This window comes from Penicillium antarcticum (assembly GCF_028974205.1).
Source record: "Penicillium antarcticum strain IBT 31339 chromosome Unknown utg000001l_segment0_segment0, whole genome shotgun sequence".
NCBI lineage: Eukaryota > Fungi > Ascomycota > Eurotiomycetes > Eurotiales > Aspergillaceae > Penicillium > Penicillium antarcticum.
The window spans coordinates 1155851-1180013 of record NW_026695299.1 but is presented as its reverse complement, the minus strand read 5'-3'; the positions used below and the strand labels follow the sequence as shown (position 1 = coordinate 1180013).

The following is a 24163-nucleotide window of genomic DNA, read 5'->3' as shown; positions in this document are numbered from 1 at the left end:
AGGTGAAGCTCTCGGGTGATGTCACCGCCAAGTGGGGCCAGGACAACCCGGTTACTTCACTATAACATGTCCAGATGTATATATCAAGTTATAGGCGCGAGAAACAAGTTGGTATTGACAAGACGCCCGCTATGGATGGCGCTTCAAAGCAAAAAATAGAACACCCTCTATGGGTGCCCCGCACACGCTCACAATGCTGAGTACAAAAATCCCCCAGAACAAAGGAAAAATAACCGGGATGAGAACGGGTCAGTTACAAATAAATAGAATCGAAAGAAGAAAAAGATCATTTAACGCTTCCGAGAGGCAAGAGCAGCCAGCTTCCGCTGGCGCGCCAACTTCTCGTTCCTTGCTTCTGTCTCCTGGCGCAGCTCTTCCTCGTCCTCCCGTTTGGCGAACTTCAACGCCGCGGCCTCTTCGCGATCCACATCGTCTAGTCCAGCCTCCATGTCGGAAGATTCATCGGAGTAATAATCATCATAGCCACCATAGCCACCGAAGTCGCCCTCGTCTTCTTCGTCAGTTCCGAGGTATTCATTTGCGCGAGATCGGCCGCGGGACTGGTGTCTGCGGTCACCTCCGCCGCGGCTAGACGGCAAGCCCGCAGTACCACGATAAGTAGGCGGCTCGGGTGCTTTCTTGGCAGGTTTGGCCGTGCCTTTGTAAGATGGGCCGTCGGAGCTGCGCTTTGTGGCGGCAAGCTTGTCCTTGCCAGTACCGCCGGGTAGGGGCTTCTTTCCAGAGCGGGCTTCCTTTTCTTTAGCCTGCTCTTCCATGGCCCGTTTCTTGCGCTCGAGTTTGCTGAGTCTTTCCTTCGGGACCGCCTGGTGTCGGAACGTACCGGCATGTGCAGGGGCTTTGTCTTGCAAAGCCTGTGCCTTTGCCATTATCTCGGCGAAAGATCCCTTTGGCGGGGGTTTGGAGGGGTGCTTGCAGCTGCTGGCTTAGTCGGTGCCTTGGGTGCAGGTGCTGCTTTTGTAGCCGTGGATGTGCCGATTTTAGATACAGGCTTGGCTGGTGCTGGCCTGGAAGTAAGGGTGGAGGCCGGCTTGGACATAGCTTTGGCTGGCGCAGATGAAATAGGTGGCCTGGTAGCAATAGCAGTGGGTTTCGTGATTGCGGGCTTGCTCGCCACTTTCGTTTCAGGCTTCACTGGCCGAGCCAGCTGGTCCTCGGCCTTGCGCTTCAGACCTCCACCGACATTGCTACTTGGAAGGGCTGGCTGTCGCACAGCACTTGGCTTCCGCTCGTCTCTTCTGGGAACTGCGGATGGCGCTGGCGCAGCTGGCACCTGGGAAGGCGGGAGGGGCGAGGGTTTGCCCGTCTGGAGGGACGAGAGAACCGAATCAAGAAACTATTAGATATTAGAAAAAGTGGGGTCTAACAAAGGGGAAAAGGGCCATACACTCATGATGAAGATATTTAAGAACAGAGATGAACAGTCGGGAGATAGCGTAGAAGTGGTACAGAGAAGAAGTCACGCTCACCGTCGATGGTTTGTACTAAGTAACTTCATGACTCCGAGCCCGATAGCTGGGAGTAGATCTCTGTTTGGCTCCTTCTGGCACGCTTTATAACTCTATTGTTCTCAAGAGCAATATACCTGAGGCAATAGGGGGCACGTGAGCCCTGACAGCTTTGAATGGGGAGACTTTCTGAATGAAAAGAAAGAGCGGGCGACCAACTACGTAAATGCCAACATTTGCATAAGTGGTCACGTGGCAGTCAGTCCGCCTGCGCCACAGCGCTCGCTTAGAAGTTCTGCCGGCACCAGCCACACCCGCTCGCACCACACTTTTCCTTTAAGATTTTGGCGAGTCGGTCCATCCTTCGTCAACCAACCTCTTCAACCAGAACCTGACGTTGCAGTCTCCGCCCAACTTGCGGTTAAATCGATTGTTTCTCTTGTTCAGATAATAATCTACAACGGTACGTACGCCTCTTTTCTCTGGTGCCAGCCAGCTGGACGACTCCTGCGCATCGCAACCTGCAGTCGCATCCAGATCTTCAAATCCAGATTCTAACGACAAAATTCGATCAGTCTATTCAAAATGAAGTACCTCGCTGCCTACCTTCTCCTCGCCCTTGCCGGCAACGAGACCCCCTCCGCTGCCGACATCAAGTCCGTCCTCTCCTCCGTCGGTATCGACGCTGAGGGTGACCGTCTTGACAAGGTCATCGCTGAGCTCGAGGGCAAGAACCTCCAGGAGGTTAGTCAAATTCACCACCAAGCGCATTGATTTCATACTAATCGTTAATATCAGCTCATCTCCGAGGGCTCTACCAAGCTCGCCTCCGTTCCCTCCGGTGGTGCTGGTGCTGCCGCTCCCGCCGCCGCCGCTGCCGGTGGTGCCGCTGCTCCCGCTGAGGAGAAGAAGGAGGAGAAGGTTGAGGAGGAGTCCGATGAGGACATGGGATTCGGACTCTTCGACTAAGCGTCTCACCCTCAACGACCTCCAAAATCATGACCTGGGGGAGCAGATGTCTGGCTGGTTCGTCAGTCCGGACAATACCTTGTGCCGGCTGGCTTCTTGGATGTGTATCGTTCCGACTGTTTTGATACAGTTATAACTTATCATATTTGAGCTGGAAACAGCTCTAGCCAATACAGATTATCTGATCCTCAATTTTTCCATTAAATGTAGTCGTTCTTTGCGGCGATCGCATGTAGGTGAATCGGGAATCTATCAGGGACTAGAGTTTCCCGTTCATGTCTGTAGATCTCATTGTTATCAAGTGATACTGAGAGCCTCCATACGAACCATGCGTAATTATGATACACCAAAGTTACCATCTGGGTACAGTATTTGCAGCCATCCGCCAAGCACAATCAAGTAAACAAGATTACCAATGGGTAAATTACCAGACCCAAACCCATGTTTCGAAATAAATTACACTTTCCCAATCGGGACTAGGGCATAGGGCTTGAACCTACCCGTCGCTTAACGAGCCCTGCCCACCTCCCAAACCCAGTGTGTTAGCAGCAGACCGCTCAGCGACACGACAATTTCCGACAACCCATTTTCCTTTCGCTTTTCAGAAACGAAAAGCGACCCGAAGGAACTTCTGCAAAAATGGCTGACCACGAATACGTGAGTTTTTTTATTTCGTCCTTCGAGTACCGTGCGATATGCTAATGTGTTTTCATCTAGAACGCCGAGGAGGCTGCCGGTACGTTTTGATCAACCTATTCCCAACCTATCGCCCAAGGACAGAAGAACCCAACGAAGAAGAAGAAGAAGAAGAAGAAGAAGAAGGAAGCACGCATGGTCGACTATGAGATGAGGATGAGATGGATTTGATGTTGGCGGGGGACGAATATGACCTGGGCACAGGGGAATACGCACACACGACAACGAGATCGCAGAGACTGACTGAACCTTCGCCGAACAGAGATCAAGAAGAGAAGACAGTTCCGCAAGTTTTCTTACCGCGGTATTGACCTCGACCAGTACGTTCCCACCAATTTTCGAATCCTTGGAAGTCCATTCGCAGTCAGCCCCTCTTGCCACACTATTGAAGAAAACCATCTGCCATCACACCATGGTTGCACCTTTGACATTGTTACATATGTGATGCTGCGCTGCGAATGAGACCCAAGCCATCTCTCAAAAAATCACGGTTCTAACCTAATCTTACAGGCTCCTCGACCTCTCCTCCGAGCAGCTCCGTGATGTCGTTCACGCCCGTGCCCGCAGACGTTTCAACCGCGGTCTGAAGCGCAAGCCCATGGGTCTCATCAAGAAGCTCCGCAAGGCCAAGCAGGAGGCCAAGCCCAACGAGAAGCCCGACCTCGTCAAGACCCACCTCCGTGACATGATCGTCGTCCCCGAGATGATCGGTTCCGTTGTCGGTATCTACTCCGGTAAGGAGTTCAACCAGGTTGAGATCAAGCCCGAGATGGTTGGCCACTACCTGGCTGAGTTCTCTATCTCTTAGTATGTGTCTCTGGAATCCTGTCTACTCTGAACACAATTCTAACAGCCCTTTAGCAAGCCCGTCAAGCACGGTCGTCCCGGTATCGGTGCCACCCACTCTTCCCGTTTCATTCCCCTCAAGTAAACGATTTCAAACGATTCCCCTCGGAGTGGCGTGTGGAGGAAATGGTGCTTGGAATGGAAAAATGGAATTCAGCACAAATCTCAACTGGTTTCTTTTTTTCAGCATGTATTTCCAGTGCGGGTCAGCTGTTTCCAACTCAATTTAAGAACTTGTCGGCATGAAATCATTCTGGGTTGATTCGGTCCCTCGTCTATCCTGGCGAGGTAAAAAAGATGCTCTTTCCCCGGTCTCCTTTATTGTTGCTGGGGCTGGAGTTTAATCTAACGACACTACAAATTTCAATCTGCACGAGTTGTTGTAAATTGTCTCGTCGGCCGTTAGTGGACCTCGTTGCCCAACATGTAGACTAAGTTCGACGTAGGGTCTGATACACTGCGGCACATACAAATATTTACTGAGAAGCCATTTCACAATATGCTATATCGATACGTATCGCTTGATTACTCCGTTCACTCCGTATACTCCGAGACGTTACAATTCCAGTTGGCTTGGTCCCCCGGATTACTAATCCGCCGAGGCTGTCAAACCAAAAACGGTTGAAAAGCGCCGAAATCGCCGAGATCCCAATATCCCAACGACGTGTCCATGGGGGAAGCAATTGGGTCCAATAGGAATTTATATAGTAATTCAATATGTGCCTCAAAATCCATAACCAAGTCCAATTGGCTTCAAGTAAAATAATACTAAAAACTCCAAGCATGCTTAACTTCGGTGCTAACTGAACCGGTCTTCGGGTATTGGTCAAGACTCAAATCAAAGGAATAGACCGAGGCAGTCCGCCAGTACCGAGAGACTGCGGAGAAAGCTGCACTCTTTAAGTACTTGCCTCTGCTTTTCACATTCACACTCCTCTTTCACATACACACAGACGAATATCCGCACGTGTAACCGGCTTGCCGACTCTCTTGAGCCTCGTCATTCCCCGGATCGGCCTTCTTTCCCCGCAATATGCCAGTCTCTTCGAATTACCCCCCAGTCGACATTCCAGAATTGGACCTCTGGACGTTCCTGTTTGAGCGCAAGGATAGGCCGTTTTCGGATGATAAAAGTATGTCATATCTAGAGCATTGATATGCTCAGCGCAGATATATCTTTCTTTTTTGGAGTTGAAATTAACACCGCGCTCCAGTCCTCTACCAAGATGCCGATACCCAGCGACACTATACCTACAAATCCCTCAGAGAGGCCTCTCTAGATTTTGGCAAGGGACTGAAAGCCCTCTACGACTGGCGCAAAGGCGATGTGCTAGCCCTCTTCACACCAAACACAATCGACACACCGGTGCTGATGTGGGGAACGCTCTGGGCAGGCGGAATCATCTCACCCGCAAACCCGGCTTACACAGTCGACGAGCTAGTCTTCCAGCTGAAGAACTCTGGTGCAAAGGCCGTGGCCACACACGCCTCTGTGTTATCTGTTGCAGTTGAGGCAGCTAAGAAGGTCGGCATTGATGCTGATAATGTCTTCCTTGTGGGCGATGAGCGGGACCCCAATGCCCGTGTTAAGCATTTCACTTCTGTGCGCAATATCTCTGGTGCTACCCGTTATCGGAAGCAGAAGATTGCTCCCGAAAAGGATGTTGCGTTTTTGGTGTATTCTTCCGGGACAACTGGTGTGCCTAAGGGTGTTATGTTGTCTCATCGGAATATTGTCGCCAATATTATGCAGCAGGTTATTGGGGAGGGTGGAAAGTTGAGCTGGGATGGTGGACATGATGGGAAGGGGGATCGTGTTTTGGCTTTCTTGCCGTTTTATCACATTTATGGTATGTTTGGGATTGAAAGAGTATACAGAACGAGTCACTGATTTTATTTTTCTAGGGTTGACCTGCTTGATCACTCAGGCCCTTTACAAGGGCTATCATCTGATCGTGATGCAAAAGTTCGACATCGAAAGGTGGTGTGCACATGTGCAAAACTACCGCTGCACGTTCAGCTACATCGTCCCGCCTGTGGTCTTGCTACTTGGAAAGCACCCAGTTGTAGACAAGTACGACTTGTCAAGTCTGCGAATGATGAATTCCGGCGCGGCACCACTCACCCAGGAATTGGTTGAGGCCGTGTACTCGCGCATCAAAGTCGGTATCAAGCAAGGCTACGGACTGTCCGAGACCAGTCCTACCACCCATTCCCAGCAATGGGAGGACTGGCGTGAAGCTACTGGCTCTGTTGGACGCCTGATGCCCAACATGGAAGCTAGATACATGACCATGCCTGAAGACGGATCTGCGCCAACTGAGGTTCCCGTCGGCGAGGTTGGTGAGCTGTACCTGAAGGGACCGAACGTCTTCTTGGGTTATCATCAGAACCCTGAGGCTACTAAGGGCTGTCTTTCTGAGGATGGCTGGTTCCAGACTGGTGATGTCGGATACCAGGATTCGAAGGGTCACTTCTACATCACCGATCGTGTTAAGGAGCTTATCAAGTACAAGGGCTTCCAGGTCCCTCCTGCTGAACTAGAGGGTATTCTCGTTGACAATGATGCCATTGATGATGTTGCTGTTATTGGTATTGAGAGTGATGCCCATGGCTCGGAGGTGCCGATGGCTTGCGTTGTGCGTAGCGCAAAGAGCAAATCTTCAGGTACAACTGAGCAACAGGAAGCGGCAAACATCGCCAAGTGGCTGGATAGCAAGGTCGCGCATCATAAGAAGCTGCGCGGTGGTGTGCAATTCGTGGATGAGATCCCCAAGAACCCCAGTGGGAAGATTCTCCGCCGTGTACTGAAGCTGAGATTCAAGGAGTTGGTCAAGGCACCTAAGGCGAAGCTGTAAATGATTCGATACCCAAAGATTATCTTGCAGGACAATACACTGGACAAATTTACACCAATGTTCACATTCACATCCATATCGATATTTAGTTTTCCCTTTTAATCATATATAACCCGAAAAGCAGAGCCTGAGAACTATACCTACCTTCAAGCATATTATCCAAAGAACCGCTTAATCATCCCCTCAACATCCTCCCCAACAACAGCATCAACTCTCTCCCTAGCAACTCGTTCAACAGCCTCACTAACCCCCTCCTCCCCATTAACAAGATCAATCCACCCCTCAGTATCAGCCCTAGCAAGCAACTCATCCGCAACAATAGCAACATCTTCCCGGGTAACAGTGCCCCGACCCTTAGGTGTGATACCCAACTCAACCTTGCGCGTAGCAGGCTCCTCACTCAGCAATCCAGGCCGAAGGTTAATAGCCTGGAAGGGTGCCGCAGTAGGGTCGCGCTTGCGCTGTGCTGCGAGGGCTGTCATGTATTCGTCTGCCTCTAGCTTGGCTTTTGCATATGTGGGCAGGATCTCGTTGTTCATGCGGACTAGTCCGGCCCACTGGTCGTCAGGCATCCACGTTGGTTGGTTTCTGCGACTGCCTAGGTAGGAGACCATTAGGAATTTTGTTACTCCTTTGCTTGCGAAGGAGGCTGTAAGGAAGTGTTTGGCTGCTTCTTGGTCAATTGCGATGGTGCTGTTTGGGCCGCCTTTGCCACCCGCGCCTGGAGGGTGTTAGCTTGTGTGTTGTGGAAGCTCAAGTATTGAGATCGGTGCGGTGAGGGGTAGAACCATATCGTTAACTTACCAGCCGACCAGACCACATAGTCTGGTGTCACGGTGTCGATGATCTTCTGTGCATCCGCTGCACTTTTCACATCTTCCAGGCTGGAGATGAGTACATTCAATTTGCCTTTGAGGCCTTTGCCCAGGGCTAGAATCTCGCTTTCATGGTCTGGGTTGCGTACCACGCTGGTTACGTTCCAAGCGCGCTTGAGGAGGAGTGGGGTTAGGTGGAGGGCAACTTTGCCGTGGCCGCCAAGAAGAAGGACTTGCATTTTGAATTGGGTTGAAAATGAATATAGGTTGTATGAAAGGGGAGAGGGTTAAGTAGGTAGTTGAGTAGGTAATTAAGTCCCCGAAGATAAGAGCTATTTGTTAATCGTGCGGGAGTGATGTCGTCATTGGATCTGGAAACTCAATATGATTTAGGGTTCAAAGGTTAAGTTCATCTCAACCACTTTCAATTCTATCTTACAAGGGTATGTCCTTTTTGGGATACAAGCCATGATACATTGATTATGACATTTAAAGTCTATTTAATGTACAATGGCACTCGGACCCCAGATCCCGTCTACTGCACAATTGACCAATCGCAGACAGATCTAGAGCCCAAACCAGGACTGATTTAGCAAGAAGCACCGGAAGGAACGTTCTTGCACTCTTTGGTCTTCTTACCGCCGGAGACCTTGTTGCCAGACCAGGTCCAGTCGGAGCAGCTGCCCTCACCGCAGAGAATGTAGACATCGGTACCAGAGCTCTTGACGGAGCCAGTGACCTCCTCAACAGTGAGGCCGGTGATGGGGACACCAGTGGAGGGCTTGCCAGTGGGACTGCCGTTCTCGTAGTCCTGCTCAATGACGATACCGTACTTGGCGATGTTGGACAGCTCGATGTTGGAGAAGGTGACATCCTTGACCTCACCGGAGGCCTTGTAGATGGTCTTGATGCGGACACCGTTGTCGGAATTGATCACAGTGGAGTCGGAGATGGTAACGTTGCTGACGGTATTGTCATCACGGCCACCAACGGAGCCGATGGAGATACCGTGGCCACCGGAGCAGGTACCGCCGGTGAAGATGATGTTCTCACCGGAGTTGACAGCGAGGCAGTCGTCCTGGTTCTTGATGTTGGCGTTGCTGATGGTGATGTAGGTGGACTCGCCGACGTCGAAGGCATCGGTGTTGTGACCGCCGTTGCTGTCACCGTCGGAGTTGTCGATGATGATGTGGTCGAGGACCAGGTTGTCGGCCTGGATACTGAAGCCCTGAACGGGTGTGTTCTTAACGTTCAGGCCGGTGATGCTCGAGTCGGTGAGCTTGTGGGCGTAGAAGAACTTGGGCTTCTTCTTGCCGCCGTTGGTTCCCTTGCCGTCCCACCACTTGGCTCCGTTACCGTTAATAACATGGCCTTCCTCACCGGAGACCTCGATGTTGTTACCGGCCACACGGATGAGGGGACCCTTCCACTCCTTGTATCCAAAAGTGGTCTCACCCTTGAAGATGACCTTTGTGCCATCCTTCAGGTGAGAGAGATCCAGAGTCTCACCGGCAGGGACGGAGATGTTGTCAAGGTAAATGGTGGAGCAGGACTTCTGGCCAGACTTGGCGCTGGAAGCAGAAGTGAAGGTGCAGGTCTTGGAGGACCGCTCAGAAATGTCGGAAGCAGGAGCAGCAGAGACGACAGCAGCGCCGAGTGCCAACATGGAAAGGAATGAAGTACGCATTTTGAAGCAATGTCTGATCAACAGACAAAGTAAAGAGAGTAAATGTGTTCGGGGCTAGCCCAGTGAAAGCAATAAACAGGAAATAAGAAAAAAGAACGACTTGATGGAGGAACACATTTGACTAGATTGGACTTGATATTTAAACCATCGATACAGCTTCACTCCTGAGCCCCTGCGCTAATCATGAAACGCCTCCATACATGCCTACTGCAGCGCCGTGTTGGTCCTTCCCCATAGTGTATCCATAGGGCTATGCCTAGAAAAGGCCAGTATCACATCCAGGGACCTTAGAGGATCCTATCTCATCCATGAGGTTAATCTAAATGTGCTAGAGCTATCTATAACAGGTAATCCGTAATCCTCCGAAGCATCCACACCCACAGGACCTGGCTTGTAAACGAACCCAAATATGGTCGGCTGGACTCAAATATCGGAAGATCATCGGGTGAATTCTGAAGCCTGGACCAAGTACCGTTTCATATTGGCAAGAACTACTTCCTGTCCAATAAGGATTGGCGGTAATTGACAGTTGCAGAGCTATTATCCACACCGTTGGACGCCATGTGGAGCTACCTCGAGCTTGTGTTTCATACTGATCCCCCCTTACACCACTGGTTTCCACGGACGAGTCCCTAGAATCTATCATCTAGGGCTCGGTTCGAGGAATTGCTGATCCCGAAGTATTCAGTGGCGTCGAAACCTCTCCACTCTGGCAATTCGTGAAGACCCTCACATGGCGTTTTTCATTGATTAATACTCCACGATGCTTACTGAAGACTACACCATTACAATTATAAATCAAGTTTCTCGGGTACGCCTAATTATGCCTAGGATAGGGACGTTGTCTCTTAAACTTTTGTCATTAATCAGGAGGTATAGGTGTGGTCCAGGCCGAAGTTATACTACGGATGGGCCCATGACATATATTGAATGTACTCACACATGGGAGCAACTTTATATAGTAGACATTATATTATAGAGACGGTCAAAAGCCAGAGCCACATTCACGCCACAAAACACGGCACTTTGTCCATCTACGTATACGTAGTTGTCCGGGCGTTGTGGAAGGAAGGGTTGCTATTCATGGTACAAAATAGCTTATTTTGAGGGCAAAGCACAATATTGACTGTTTCTGCCTGAAGCCTTTAGCATCATACCATGGAAAAAGTAGCGAAACAGTTGCCATAACATCCAAGATGAGACAGGAGAACAATAACAAATATAACTGAGTAACTCACCACATCTGACATTCCATGCGCGGCCCAGAATTGCCGAGGTCCGCCTCTCCGCCCGAAACCCCTTCTCATCCCCGACTTCAGATCCACTGACAGGACAATACACATCAAGATGTCCGCAGACCCTCCCCCTGGGGATGCGCTGGACCTCCCTCCACCAGCACTACGCGATATCCTCCGCGTATGTCTCACCGCCAAAGAATACCGCTTCCTGCACGCAACAGCGAAGCGAATCCCCTCCCTCCAAAACAAGCTCACTGAGCCATCGCGATACGATGCGATCGCTCGTCCCAGAAACAGACACAGCGAATCTGCTGTTCGCGCATCGCTGCGTGTATTCGTTGGTTCTGGAATCGCGTTGAAGCTGGGTGGGCTGCTTATCGGTCGTTTCACTGGCGCTCCACAGTATGATCCGACTATATCCCAAGCCTGATTCTGCAGGTGCTATACAGCAAATGTACTAATCAATTTCATTTACAGGAAGAAGGACCGCACTCCGCTTCTTCGCTCGCCAAAGTTCCGTCTTTCCATCTCCCTGTCCCTCCTCCTACTCCTCCATCGCCTCCTATACCGTTTTCTTGTTCGACTGCGCGCCAACCTCCGCACGGACGATGCGCAGCCCTTCAGAGAGCGGAACCCGCGTATTTCGCGTGCCTTGACCTCGCGTTATGCGCCGGCTATCGGCGCCAGTGTTGCGGGCTTCGCCTTGGGGATCTGTCCGCAGGACCAGTTGCGTCTGTCAGCGGCTATCTACTCTAGTACTCGCTGCTTGGAGTTCTTGTTTAATGCTTTGGATTCCAAGGGCTGGTTGGATAAGCGCCCGTGGTGGTTTGGTAGTTGGTTATTGATGCCTGTGTCGTTTGCGCAGCTCTTCCATGCATTCATCTTTGATCGGGAGACTACACCCAAGGTTAGTGGTCGGAGAATGCTGGACTATATTTCGATCGCTAATTTGTGTTCGCAGTGGTTCGGAAATGTTATTATTAGGCTCTCACCGAGCTACATTCAGACTCGACCTGATGCGCTCCCGAGTGACATCGCATGGCCTGAGAAGGAGGAGATTGTGAACTCCCTCGCATCTATTGCAGATCTCCGCTGGCCGTAGGTCTTATCTTCTTTCTACGAGGGCGTTGAAGTTGCTAATATGATACAGGGCATTCGTTTCTCCAATTCTACACCCTGGCGACCCCAACACCTTGCCTTCATCAGTGTCGTCCATTTCTCCCATCACTGGTCCAGCACATCCTGCAATTTCGAATCTATCATGCGCCCTTTTACACCCGAACCTCCCGAACTGTGGCACAGCGTTCCTGCATCACATCCTTCTTTCTGTGCCGCTGCTTGCCCGGTTCCTAACGACTATTACTCTAGCCCTCTCAATCCCCAAGCTCAAGACCATTCTGTCTCAGCCCATGACTTCACTCAACAGCATGTCGAAGCGCATCATTAAGATGACCGCTATCGTCTCTGTCGCCATTGGATCAGCCTGGGGCAGTGTCTGTCTCTTGAACAGTAAGCTCCCTCGCTCTACACTCCCTACCAAGCGCTTCTTCCTCAGCGGAGCGCTTGGCGGTCTGCCATTCCTGTTCCTGGGCAACAGCCGCAGCACCTTCCTCTATTTCTTCCGCGCCGCTGTTGATTCTGCGTACAAGACGGGCGTCAAGCGCGGACTGTGGAAGGGTCGAAGAGGCGGTGAGCTGTTGCTCTTTGTCCTATCTTGGGCGATGATGGGCTCCATCCTCGAGGCCAACCCCGAAGCCGTGCAAGGTGGCGGTGTGCGCAAGGGTCTTTCCTGGATGAGAGGCGATGGATACACCGACCCCGTTGAGGTGATAGCGAAACGTAAGGCACGTCGGGACTCGAAGAAAGAGTAATATTCTGCATGTAATAATTCATTGGGTTGGCTGGAACTCACTTTCCGACCCCACGCGGAGACCATTCGGAGACTGGCCTCCGTATTTAGTCTTGACCTTTCTCTATAAGAGCTTCATTTCTGCTCATACAATTGGCCCTGCAACTCTTTTTTTTCAGTCAATTCTACATAATGTCTGCTCACAAATTGAAAATTGGCTGTGCCGGTCTTGGCCGCATGGGCAAGCGCCATGCCCTCAACTTCCTTGAACGTACTCCTCGAGCTGAACTCGTCGCTGCCAGCTCCCCGGACCTTGTTGAGCTCGAATGGGCCAAGACCCATCTCGAGCCATTCGGCGTCCGACTGTACCAGAACTACGACGACATGCTCAAGCACGAGGGCCTGGTGGCCGTGGTTGTCGCTTCGGCCACTGCCGTGCACGCCGAACAGGCACTCAAAGCGATCGCAGCTGACAAGCATGTCCTTTGCGAGAAGCCCATTTCCACCAGTGTGGAAGTTGTAAGTCGATTGCCTCCCCATCTCTCGACCCACCCGATCTATACATCTCAATCCCAACCAACCAAACACAACTAACACCAAACACCAAACAGTCCCAATCTGTAATCGACGCCGCAACCAAAAAGCCACACCTAAAAGTAATGTGCGGCTTCTCAAGACGCTTCGACAAATCCTACCGAGACGCCTACGCAAAGATGCAAGCCGGCACAATCGGCGTCCCCTCGGTCCTCCGCAGCCAAACCTGTGACAAACTAGACCCAAGCGGCTTCTTCGTCGCGTACGCCGAATTCAGCGGCGGAATCTTCGTCGACTGCTCAATCCACGACATAGACCTAGCCCTCTGGTTCTTCGGCAAAGAAAGCAAAATCAAATCTGTTTCGGCGGTAGGCATAACAGCCGTCGAGCCCGATCTGCGCAAACACAATGACCGCGATAACGCGGTTGGACTGGTTGAGTTCTATGATGGGCGCATTGCGTTCTTTTATGCTTCGCGCATGATGGCGGCCGGTCAGGAGGATGTTACCGAGATTATTGGTACCAAGGGGAAGCTGGCGGTTAATACGCAGCCGGCGCTGAATCATGTTAATGTTTATGATGGCACTGGTATTCGTCGCGAGATTCCGCAGACTTATTATGATCGCTTTGAGTATGCTTTTGTTACGGAGGCTCAGGAGTTCTCGGCTGCTTGTTTGGATGATACTCCTGTTCCAGTTGATTTGCTTTCTGCTGTTACTGCTGTTCGTATTGGGGCTGCGTTGCAGGAGTCGCTTATTACTCAGAAGAAGATCTTCTTTGATGAGAAAGGTGAGAGGTGTGAACTTGCTCGCTTGTAAATGTTGAGTGGAGGACTTTGCAGATAGGCTGGCTTTTGATTGGATTTTGTATCATTCTAGCAATTTGAAGTTGTAGAGGGTTGTGTTGGAGACAATATAAGAGATGATTGGATACTTCTATACCTTTGAAACTGTCACAGTATCGCCTACTCTGCCAACCCTATGACATAGGCACAATAATGGACCAATCATTAGAAGGTAATATGTCATTTTCATTTGCCTATCTTTCAAGAAGGCCAGTGTGGACATGTTCCTCGGGATAAGAAGAGAATTTACTGTCCGGATTTGAGGATGCGAAAGAATTCGACTGCTACAATAGAAGATAGAACTGAGTGAAACATCTTAGACCGAGTTTACTCTCAAAAAATAATGCATCCTCCGAATGAGAGGGTAAAATTATATATATAACCACTACTTGAAAGTATATTGCCTGAAAGAATGACACTAAAAATCAACGCTTATTCGTGTCGTGATAGTATGTACCAAAAGGTAATCAGGGGAATCTCATAAAAACAAAATGGGTAGAACAAATATGCATCAAGCTGTAGTCTCGAATCTACCACTTGAGAACCTTAGTAGGGAAGTACTCATTGATGAGCTCCATGTAGTAAGGCTTCAGCTCCTCAACACTGGGAATACCATCGCTCTTGCTGTACAAGTCATACGGGTTGAAAGCCTTAACAGCACGGAGCATATCACGGTCATGGTCATCCATCAGCTCGTGGTATGCGCCAGCACTGTGCCAGGGGTAGAACGAGTGGTATCGGATCATGGCAAGCGCCTCAGCGGGGAGAGTGGACTGCTCCTTCGCGATGTGGTAGAGGTACTCATCGTGACCCCAAGAGAGCATGACCTTGTCGAGACCGCAGCCGGGAGTGTAAATACCGAACTTGGTGTCGTAGATGGGGTGCCCAAAGTCCTCGTTGCCCTTGAACGACTCGCGGCCGTAGATGATCTTCTCGTCAAAGCCACAGCCGACGGGGAAGGTGTCACCGACGACATCCCACTGGCCGTCAGCGTCGAAGAAGAAGAGGAGCTTACCCAGATCGTGAATCAGGCCGGTCAGCTGCATCCAGCGGGGCTTGCCGTCGCGGCGGATGGCCTCGGCGGATTGGAGCAGGTGCTCGATCTGGGAGAGGCTGGTGTCGGGGTCGGACTCATCGATTAGGGTGTTGAGCTTCTCCATGGCTTCCCAGACGGTCATCTCTGCGCGAGTCTTGCTGTGGAAGGCGTGGCGGGCACGCAGGTTGTAGGCCACTGTCTGCTTGGTGTGCTGCTCCTGGTAGAAGTTCTTGACGCGATCGCAGGCGTCTTCGTACTGGCGGAAGTTGGTCTTGTCCTTCTCCTTGTCGAACTCGGACTCTTCGTATAGACCCTTCTCTTCAGCGATCTTCTTCTCAGCCTCACGCTTTCGGGTGTCCTTAAGGACATTGACCTCGTCGATGGCATCGGAGAGGTCCTCGAGTGCCTGGCCGTCCCGCTTGTTGAAGATGGGGGAGGCCTGAGGTGAAACGGCGACTGGTGCCATTGTGAAGGATAAATGAAGAAGCTGATATGCTTCTCTTGAATAATAATGATGCAGTCCTTGTCAAATGAGATTGCAATGATTGTCAGTCTAGGTAATCTGAAGGGTTGTGTAGAAGATGATTTATCCCTGGCTGATAGACGTATATATAGGAATCAAAGACTATATACACGGGGAAAGATGCCAGGTTAGGATATCGCGTCTAGAATTCCGATCTTCGAGATTGTGCGCCGAAGTCTTTCCCCAGAAAAACCCATGATGTGCCCTAAACGAGTATCCTGTGAAACATCGGATTCTGGCTTCCGCGCCGATGAAGATCTGACTTGGGCAGTTCATCTCGAGTTCTCATTGGCCGCCACCAGCAAGTTGAGCCAAAAAAGTGGGCGCTGATGTCAAGCGGAGAAAAGTCGAGGAAATCGAAGGCTTCGAGGAAGCCAGTTTCCGTGCTGAGTCATCTGTTTTTCATGGGAGTATAGCCCCTCGCTACAATGACTTGTTGGAGTTTGGAGAGCCGACTGGGTTACCGACCAAACGTCTTTCTATTATGAGAACCTGAATTCCAGAGATTTCCATCGCTTTCACAACTGGATCCCGGTGATTGATGGAAAAACCCCGACGCGGGGGGTTGAAGTGCCCCGCGTGGGGGACCTCGGGGTGTCTATGTAACGAGTTCCTCATTTACTTTCGATTGGAAGTTGTAATCTTCTTCTGTAAATAATCTTCTTTCTACGAATCTTACACAATGGCTGCCTGCGATACTCGTTTCAAGCTCAACACCGGCGCTGAGATCCCTGCTCTCGGCCTGGGAACATGGCAGTCCCAGCCCGGCGAAGTCGCGCGTGCCGTGGCTCACGCTATCAAGGTTGGATATCGTCACATTGACGCTGCTCTCTGTTACGGTAACGAAAACGAGGTCGGTCAGGGTATCAAGGAGGCCATCGACTCCGGTATCGTCAAGCGCGAGGACCTGTTCGTCACCACCAAGTTGTGGTGCTCGTTTCACGCCCGCGTCGAGGAGGGTCTGCAGCAGAGTCTGTCTGATCTCGGACTCGACTACGTTGACCTCTACCTGATGCACTGGCCCCTGGCCATGAACCCCAAGGGTGAGTTCCGTGCACGGAATTGTATATAGATCGAATGAACTAAACAAACCCCGCACAGGCAACCACAACATCTTCCCCAAGCTTCCCGATGGATCGCGGGACATTGACCACTCCCACTCGCACGTCACCACGTGGAAGAGCATGGAGAAGCTCATTGGCACCAGCAAGGTCAAGGCCATTGGTGTCTCCAACTACAGTGTCCAGTACCTGGAGGAGCTCCTCCCCCAGGCCACCATTGTCCCCGCTGCCAACCAGATCGAGAACCACCCCTCGCTGCCTCAGCAAGAGATTGTCGACTTCTGCAAACAGAAGGGGATCCATATCACTGCTTACAGCCCTCTTGGCAGCACTGGCAGCCCCCTCTTCACTGCCGAGCCCATCGTCGCGGTCGCCAACAAGCGTGGTGTTACCCCCGCTACTGTTCTGCTCAGCTGGCACAGTAAGTTATAAACAACTGTTTCCGTATGAAGAGGGAACTAACAAAATCCCAGTCGCTCGTGGCTCCTCCGTCCTGGCCAAGTCTGTCACCCCAGCCCGCATCGAAGCCAACCGCGCCGACCTGATCAAACTCGACGCCGAGGATCTGGCTACCATCCAGAAGTACATCGAGCAGCTCAAGGCCGAGAACAAGTTTCAGCGCTTTGTATTCCCTCCCTTCGGTGTTAACTTTGGTTTCCCCGATAAGCAGTAAGCGGGTTTTTGTACATGATTGCAGCGCTGGTTGATAGAGCCTTCGTACATAGAGAGAAGGTAGATCGGTGTATTTGTTTTGTTGCTATAGATACCAGGAAAATTTATGATTTCATGAATATCAATTTTGCTTTTTGTAGTGAAAGTAGACTGGATTGATGATGGAATGCTGCGTTATTGATGGACTTGAAGCTATGGTTGATTGGTTGGAATAGATATTGTGTACGGAACAGGGCAGAGCAAAGCCCACGAGGAGCTTCAAGGGAGGAGTTTAAAGGAAGAGAAGGCATGTGCAAATACTGTAGCAAAGTATTGTCTATGCATGAAAGAGGCCGAAGTCGAGACCAGCGACTCAGCAAATCAACAGTCGAGTCCATCAAACAAAAAGCATCAACTCAAGATCGAGTCCACTAAACAAAGAAAGCATTGGTCCGAAGTCTGCACATCAGGCAGGGTAGGCATCTTTTATTCTAGACATGTCACCCCGGTCATCCATAAGAAGACCAAGGATAACACTACTTCCACTCTCTAACAATCGTAAAGCTTCAAAAATGGGCTGTCGAGTCTAAAGGGCGAGGGGGCAAGCCTATGTAGCTAAATCAGAAAAATGCGAGACGACATATTGTCGATCCTGCAGGGTCAAGGACCTTTTATGCACGAGGTATAGGATATTTATAACTTCAACAGATAGTTCTTTACCACCTTCATGATACTCTCGCTTTAAACAGAGCCGGAGAGCTACGAGGTTAATAAACTCCTTAGTGGCACCTTCTGCCTTGGGGGGATTACACTCCTTTTAACGATGATGATACTTACCGACCTAAGCTGCCTGATCTCTGGGAAGGGACTACCTCATGTGCCCCTTCCCCCGGTTACCTAGACCGCGAATGGACGCTATCAGTAATCTGCCCTTCACCCGATCTTGAGGACATAGTTGCTGAATGGTCACCTTCCTTGTATCAACATCCGTCCGACCGGCTAAGTTGTGATCATATGGTTGAACGTACGGATAGAAGTGCATAGGATATACAATCTCTGGACTGTATCCACCATTAAATCGAGTGGCGGGTTAAATTGAACAATCGAGTTATGGTTAATGATACAAAAGAAGACCTGACCTAAAAGCCTACATCCTATTAGGGTTAGATAAAAGAGGACGCAAGTAATATTCTACGACGGAAGATAGCGCGTGGCCGACGGGTGAGACTAGATAATACTGATATAGTGTTATTGGTGAACTCCTACAGGAGTATTGACAAACACTTTGAAGTTACTAGTGTTGATTGGACAGTGGCGGAGAAATAGCTACTAGTGTGGGCCTATCTATTCCGTCGTGGCAAGAAGATCCGGCTTTAGATATCGATCAATTATATAGAGGGTAGTGGGCCTCTTCCTTCTAGAATCGACAAGAGAGGGAAGCTATCGGTGACCACATGGATGCTTGCTAACCGAGATACTTAGATTGGCGCCGAGTAGGTCACGGCCAACATTCTACCTAGCGCGATATATATCGTGTTATACGGTATCCCGGACCTCTATGCCGCCGCGAAAGACGATATTGCTAGAAAGATCTAGAAGGAACAAGGCACCATAGATTGAATTTACGTGATCTCATTGTCCCTCCTAGAGTTAGAAGCTATCCACCATTGTCCCGGGCTTCTCTAACTCGTCGAGAACTTTAAAAAAAGAACGCCTCAATATGGCACCGCGACCCCCTTCCTCAAAGCTGCACTTAATTCGTGACACGAGACAGAGCCAGTCACTAACCACGTCTCAAACACTATGCTACAATTTGCTCGGGCATAACAACTGGACCTCAAGCCACCCACGCCCGGAGTCCACTGTTCCTGAGTCCACGCGTTGCCCGAGATATCACTATGAAGCTGATGATACATTCTTCAATCTCTAACAGAAAGCCTTGCCAATAGCTTCAGCATAGGTCATATCCATGGATTCGTTGACTTCCCCCTTCCCCTCCGAGCAAGCCTTCTTGAAATTTGCCGCGTTTTGTTTGAGTAATTGTTTACGATTTTTGTCTGTATGTTCGATTGACAGGCATAACCTCTTATTTAACGAAGCTTTTTACCTTCAATATACACTTATACCTACTTCTATCTCTACACATCTACGCTACTATCTGTCCTCTACACTGGGATTTTCTTTTTAATATATTATTCCTCTTTTTCTTTCTTCTTGTTTTCTTGTCATACATAAGTCAGTCCCAAGCCACCTCACCACCCTGATGGGAGTCAAGCGGGAGGTGACCAGGGACTGGCAACACATTGGGGGGGGGGGGGGGGGGTTGTCGGGGCACCAAGAAACAGAAATTGAGTAGAAAGAAAGAAGCCCCATCGGTCTCCACTCCCACCACCCACAGCAACTCCCTATCACTACCTACCAGCTAAATTAGCTAGTAAGTGCCCTCGAACGCAAAGGAACAGTGTTACTACCCAGGGAACCCTGACGGGGAACCCAGGGGCGAATGAGTGCCCCATCAGGGTGCTCACTCAACAGCTCCGCCGAGGCGCCATGAGTGCCAAGGCAGTGACAGCAGTCTCCTGCGTGGTGAAGACAGCAACAAGATCTGCCTGGCGGACAGCCGCACAGATCCCGTTGCCGGTGGTAGCAGCATGCACGGTAGAAACCGCACATACCGGATCCCGAAGCGCGACACGAGCCCTCCGGCTCGGTGAGGCGTTCCTCCCGGGTGACAGCTTCCTCCGATGAGACAATTTGGACCCCAGACCGGTGGTACTGGGCATCAAGCAGACGGCCGGCCGCGGTGTCTGGCCGGGCCCACGGGTTCATGAGGAGAGACCAAGTTGCGGTCTCACCCTCAATTCCCCGGGCGTCTGCGTCTATCTCGTCAGGGTTTGCGCTGCCAGACTCGGCGGTTGACAAGGCCGCGAGCTTTTGGGGAGGAGTGGGGATTGGAGGCGTTGGAGGGGAAGGGGTTGGGTCCTCGGCGCCGATCATCTTTTCGGCGTTGCCGATGGAAACAGAGGACACTAAAGCACGCTCGAGTTTGCCATGTTTCTTCTAGTTCTGCTCTGCGCGGCGCATCCTCTCCTGCAACTTACTGTGGTGGAATCTCTCTCGAGGGAAGATCTTCCGGTGGACCTTCTTCCGGTGGACGGTCTGCCAGCCGGAAGAGGGAGTGGAGGGTCTGTTGAGATCTCTTGAGAAAGGGCAGCAAGGCCCGTGAATGGCTCAGAAGAGCCTGGGGTTGGGATCACAGCCCTGGAGTCTGTGTCTGACTCGTAAATGAAGTTTCCCGGAACGGGAGCCCCAAGCTTTTCTTCGCTGACCATGGCCATTGATTTGGCCTTACTCAGATGCTCAGTGTCGGCAGCAAATGAGTCAGTCTCGGCCTCAGATGACTCTTGAGTAAGGTAACGACCAACTCGCACCTGAGCAGCCATGACCTTGGCCGCCTTGCCACCCTTTCTGTTGTTCTTCTCCTTTAGAGCCTTTTCTTTTGGCTCCACAGCCACCTCAGTGTCAAACTCACAAGGAGCTGCCGCCTCGGATTCGAACTGGGGCTGACACTGAGGTGGCAGACCAGGGGTGTTTTCCTGGTTGCCCTTCTTGGCCGGCTTCCTTCGCTTCTTGATGCCCTTGTTGCGTTTCTTCTTCTTTTGAGGCAGCCTCACGGTGGTTGCCTCGCCCCTCTCAACTTTGGCAACAAGGGCATCGATCAATTCGGTATTAATGTCGGAGACTGTGCTGTTGTTTGGCTTTATCAGAGTTAGCATGAGAATCTCATTTGGAGCCAGGCATATCATAACTTACGTCGTCGCGTTCCGCCTCGTATTTCTTGATCACACACGCGCGCAACCCCTCTGCTTCTTCATCGAAGGCCTCCTTGACGTCCGTGAGCCGCTTGCAATATTGCCCCAAAAAGTGCAAACCACGCACTTTAATCGAGTCGGGGCGGGGACCTCTATGGAAGTCACAGGCCGAAGGGGGACTACCAATCTTTTCGCGGCCCAACTCCTCCCGGTAGAAGTTGAGACGGGCTATCGCAGGCAATTTGGCCACAGATTGTGTATTCTCCGGGAGCGAGGGGGAGGGAGGCAGGCCAATCTCAATCTCGAGTGCCTCGCACTGCTCGGCCAGTGAGTAATACAAGTCGAATACCTCGGAATTAGTGTCCGGCATGTTGATGTTGGGGATAATTCGTTCAGCTCTGATATTGGTAATGCGCTCTATGAAACGGAGATGCGATTCGATTTGATCCCATGCGAACTGTGTCACACCGTATTTGGGATTGACGGTGGTTCTGTCAGGTTGAATATCTCTGGCAGGGGTCAAGCCAGGAACGGTAGTAGATTGGGTTGATGAGACGAGACGGTAAGTGTTTAGCTGTTCGACAGAATCAGGAGAAGAAGACTCAAGCGGCTGATGGGCCTCAGAAAACAGAGGATTGTGGACAGGAGAAAGAGGCTCGGAAGACACAGGGTGTGGTACAGGGGCCTCAAAAGGCAGAGGGTGGCACTCGCTGTCCCTGACGGGCTCGATTATTGTGGTGTATTCTGGGAGCTGGCTGTGATTGAAAACAGCAGAAGTAGCTTTTCCATGAGTAGGCACGAGAATGTTCGAGGCAGGGGCCGCATCAGAGGTGCTGGGAAACCCATTGTCACCTAGCTCTTTTGCCGAAGGGCGAACCTCCGAGGGAGACATCTTAAGGCGGTGGTAGGTATCGAACAGATTGGCTGAGATATGCTAGGGCTTCAAAGTTGCGGGTTTTGGGGCTCGGGCTTTATGGTTCGAATCTTGATTATCGCGCTTAATGAATGGAAAGGATGAGCTTTGAGCCTTTGCAATTAGGGCTCTAGACTAGAGTGCACTTACCCCAATAGATGGTTGTAATCAAGACCTTTGGCCTAATGCAAACGAGGGTATGCGCCTTTGTCTGATGGACAAAGAAGGGTGTGTTGGTTCTAAAGCTCTTGGCTTTGAGCAGATTGCCAGGCTGATGAGAGGAAGGGCTTTGAACGTTGTAGGATAGCCAATCTTGTGTGATAGACAGCGATGACCAGCGTGAGATGATATTTCACCTAGGGATGAGCATTAAGGTCATCTTCTGGGCCAGGCTTGCTTCAGATGAACTATGGTGTACTCACGGAACCGTAGACAATTGAGTAGGGCTGTGAAGAGATCAATCAGACAGGTCTAGTGTTAGGAGACACGAAGATACACAGTTCGTGTAATCAACGTGATTATAGCAGATGGGGCAAATGCCAAGTATGGGATGGAGAAAGAGATGAGAAGAGTGAAGAAGATAGGATGAAAGGTTACGAGAAGGGACAAAGAAACAATGGATGAGACCCGGAAAAGAATTAATTATCTTAAATCAGAACCTAGCTAAGCTATCTGTGACTTTTAGAGCCATTGATTCCCTATAGTAGACGTTATGGGCGCGGACGGGGCCTATATTCGTTCATATAGGTTGTGTTGTTTTCAGGGCTCGCTCCACACGTGACCATGGGCCACGTGACTACAGGCCAAGACAAGACATGCAAACATGCCAAACAAACTTAATGCCTGCTTTCCCACCTGCTCAAGGGTTTGTAATGCCTTCACACCCAGTCAATGACCATCGGAGTATATGAAAGTAGAAAGTAAAGTAGTAACTCTTTCTCAAAGCACAGCCATGATTGTAGAAGATGTTCAAGAGTACGGTATAGAATTCACCTCACAGGGTGAAGAATTGACACCAGATATTATGCGTCAATATCGGAAACCAATATCTAGCACTAGCCTATATTTGATACAAATCCAATTCAGTGTAATCAAGGACAACCTTGTCCGTTCTATTGAGCACGAGCAGCCGCTTTGCCTAGCATACGGTCTACATGGCACATAATATTTCAACCTAAACATGTCATCAAACGTGTAAATGAGACAACAGACCGGTACCTCATACAAAACCATGGGCCGAAATCACCTTTCTCTGGGCAGCCCGAGACACGGAAATTGAAAGGTACCGGATCAGATAATAACGCCACGGTGGACACCGGTACCAGCCCAATCTAATCAGATGATCTAGAAAATTTGGCACATGCCATGCTGTTCAACTTGTTTCCAGAGCAATTATACTAGTAACTATATGCACTTGATGGAACGTTCATCAATGCATGCAGCCGCGGAAAAGGTTGAAACAGCTCGGCCGACGATTCCCTAGATGGAATGTTCCAAGACGATCCGGTCAAACCTGGCCGACATGCTTAACCATCGACTAAAAGAAAATAAAGCAGTGGATCAGCCCTGTCAACCACGCGTGGCAGGGTAGGCGGTTTGACCCGAAAGAAATCCCGATTGTCTCGGAATGTCGAGCAAACGAGGAGAAGATGCGCAAACAGGAGAAACAAAGGTTATCTGATCCTTTCAATCCCTGGTCCCACTGCGGAGTGGAGCTTTTTGGAGGTCGGAATTCTGCCTAGATCTTAATGAAGACACCGGACTTTGTGACCGACAAAGGTAGGTATCTACTGAGGTCCCTACTTGCCCGTTTGGGATGCGTGGCGACTGTATCTGGACTTTGTACATTACATACTAGTGGTATATTTGTGTAATTTAACGGGGGGTATTGCTTTACCAATTCGCTGAATTAGGAGGCCAATTTATAATGGTTAATAATGGTTATTCCTAGCGAGTTAAAGGTCAGGGGAATTCCTACATAGGCTACGAATCCGAGCCTTGGCACACCACAGAGCGGAGGGTTGTCGCGTCTCGTAGGATTTACGGACTTGGCATTATCAGAACAGAATTGAGCTGGCGTGTCACACTGCATGTCCACGCAAGCCTCAGTGCGGCTGAATGGCGGCTACGGGAATTGACGAGGCTTCTTTTTACAGCAAAGGAGAATTGAGTATTCATGTTTATAACATTCTGCATTCAGATCGTTATATGCGTAACATTAAATAATATAATAAACGCATAAAGATGTATGATAACAGCCTCCAGGCCATCGATAAATTTTAAATAAACACCAATAGATTGGCGAGAATTGGGGAGAGAATGAACCAACGCCCATTTTTTAAAAGAAGCATCAGCAAAGGCGAAT

At 50.3% G+C, this 24163-nt stretch overlaps 12 protein-coding genes across 12 annotated transcripts; 7 read left to right on the top strand and 5 right to left on the bottom strand.

Moving 5' to 3' along the window:
• Positions 1 to 290: 290 nt before the first annotated feature.
• On the bottom strand, positions 291 to 1411 carry N7508_000437 (uncharacterized protein; the record flags this gene model as incomplete). The annotated part of the gene is made up of 3 exons (XM_058458522.1): positions 291 to 929; positions 1007 to 1354; positions 1406 to 1411. The coding sequence occupies 3 exons, from the start codon at positions 1409 to 1411 to the stop codon at positions 291 to 293; spliced, it is 993 nt and encodes a 330-aa protein (XP_058324744.1).
• A 396-nt stretch (positions 1412 to 1807) lies between these two features.
• On the top strand, positions 1808 to 2435 carry aspf8 (ribosomal protein P2; the record flags this gene model as incomplete). Its single annotated transcript, XM_058458521.1, has 3 exons — positions 1808 to 1929; positions 2042 to 2210; positions 2265 to 2435. Exons 2-3 carry the CDS (start codon positions 2052 to 2054, stop codon positions 2433 to 2435), a joined length of 330 nt encoding a protein of 109 aa, XP_058324743.1. The 5' UTR covers positions 1808 to 1929; positions 2042 to 2051.
• A 639-nt stretch (positions 2436 to 3074) lies between these two features.
• N7508_000435 (40S ribosomal protein uS19) lies at positions 3075 to 4062 on the top strand (the record flags this gene model as incomplete). Its single annotated transcript, XM_058458520.1, has 5 exons — positions 3075 to 3092; positions 3153 to 3171; positions 3394 to 3451; positions 3642 to 3938; positions 3993 to 4062. The coding sequence occupies 5 exons, from the start codon at positions 3075 to 3077 to the stop codon at positions 4060 to 4062; spliced, it is 462 nt and encodes a 153-aa protein (XP_058324742.1).
• A 948-nt stretch (positions 4063 to 5010) lies between these two features.
• Positions 5011 to 6835, top strand: N7508_000434 (acyl--CoA ligase; the record flags this gene model as incomplete). Its single annotated transcript, XM_058458519.1, has 3 exons — positions 5011 to 5110; positions 5192 to 5827; positions 5883 to 6835. The coding sequence occupies 3 exons, from the start codon at positions 5011 to 5013 to the stop codon at positions 6833 to 6835; spliced, it is 1689 nt and encodes a 562-aa protein (XP_058324741.1).
• Positions 6836 to 6990: 155 nt separating this feature from the next.
• N7508_000433 (uncharacterized protein) lies at positions 6991 to 7889 on the bottom strand (the record flags this gene model as incomplete). Its single annotated transcript, XM_058458518.1, has 2 exons — positions 6991 to 7556; positions 7640 to 7889. The coding sequence occupies 2 exons, from the start codon at positions 7887 to 7889 to the stop codon at positions 6991 to 6993; spliced, it is 816 nt and encodes a 271-aa protein (XP_058324740.1).
• Positions 7890 to 8239: 350 nt separating this feature from the next.
• Positions 8240 to 9337, bottom strand: N7508_000432 (glycoside hydrolase family 28 protein; the record flags this gene model as incomplete). Its single annotated transcript, XM_058458517.1, has 1 exon — positions 8240 to 9337. The coding sequence occupies one exon, from the start codon at positions 9335 to 9337 to the stop codon at positions 8240 to 8242; it is 1098 nt and encodes a 365-aa protein (XP_058324739.1).
• Positions 9338 to 10684: 1347 nt separating this feature from the next.
• On the top strand, positions 10685 to 12446 carry N7508_000431 (uncharacterized protein; the record flags this gene model as incomplete). The annotated part of the gene is made up of 4 exons (XM_058458516.1): positions 10685 to 10977; positions 11053 to 11482; positions 11537 to 11673; positions 11726 to 12446. The coding sequence occupies 4 exons, from the start codon at positions 10685 to 10687 to the stop codon at positions 12444 to 12446; spliced, it is 1581 nt and encodes a 526-aa protein (XP_058324738.1).
• A 170-nt stretch (positions 12447 to 12616) lies between these two features.
• On the top strand, positions 12617 to 13776 carry N7508_000430 (putative NAD binding Rossmann fold oxidoreductase; the record flags this gene model as incomplete). Its single annotated transcript, XM_058458515.1, has 2 exons — positions 12617 to 12943; positions 13036 to 13776. 2 exons carry the CDS (start codon positions 12617 to 12619, stop codon positions 13774 to 13776), a joined length of 1068 nt encoding a protein of 355 aa, XP_058324737.1.
• A 556-nt stretch (positions 13777 to 14332) lies between these two features.
• Positions 14333 to 15304, bottom strand: N7508_000429 (inositol oxygenase; the record flags this gene model as incomplete). The annotated part of the gene is made up of 1 exon (XM_058458514.1): positions 14333 to 15304. One exon carries the CDS (start codon positions 15302 to 15304, stop codon positions 14333 to 14335), a length of 972 nt encoding a protein of 323 aa, XP_058324736.1.
• A 739-nt stretch (positions 15305 to 16043) lies between these two features.
• On the top strand, positions 16044 to 17095 carry N7508_000428 (putative glycerol dehydrogenase; the record flags this gene model as incomplete). Its single annotated transcript, XM_058458513.1, has 3 exons — positions 16044 to 16404; positions 16463 to 16843; positions 16896 to 17095. 3 exons carry the CDS (start codon positions 16044 to 16046, stop codon positions 17093 to 17095), a joined length of 942 nt encoding a protein of 313 aa, XP_058324735.1.
• A 761-nt stretch (positions 17096 to 17856) lies between these two features.
• Positions 17857 to 18399, top strand: N7508_000427 (uncharacterized protein; the record flags this gene model as incomplete). Its single annotated transcript, XM_058458512.1, has 2 exons — positions 17857 to 18090; positions 18241 to 18399. Coding segments are annotated over 2 exons (393 nt in total), but the record flags the coding sequence as incomplete, so codon positions are not given.
• A 1101-nt stretch (positions 18400 to 19500) lies between these two features.
• On the bottom strand, positions 19501 to 21777 carry N7508_000426 (uncharacterized protein; the record flags this gene model as incomplete). The annotated part of the gene is made up of 3 exons (XM_058458511.1): positions 19501 to 20112; positions 20175 to 20831; positions 20887 to 21777. The coding sequence occupies 3 exons, from the start codon at positions 21775 to 21777 to the stop codon at positions 19501 to 19503; spliced, it is 2160 nt and encodes a 719-aa protein (XP_058324733.1).
• Positions 21778 to 24163: the final 2386 nt, after the last annotated feature.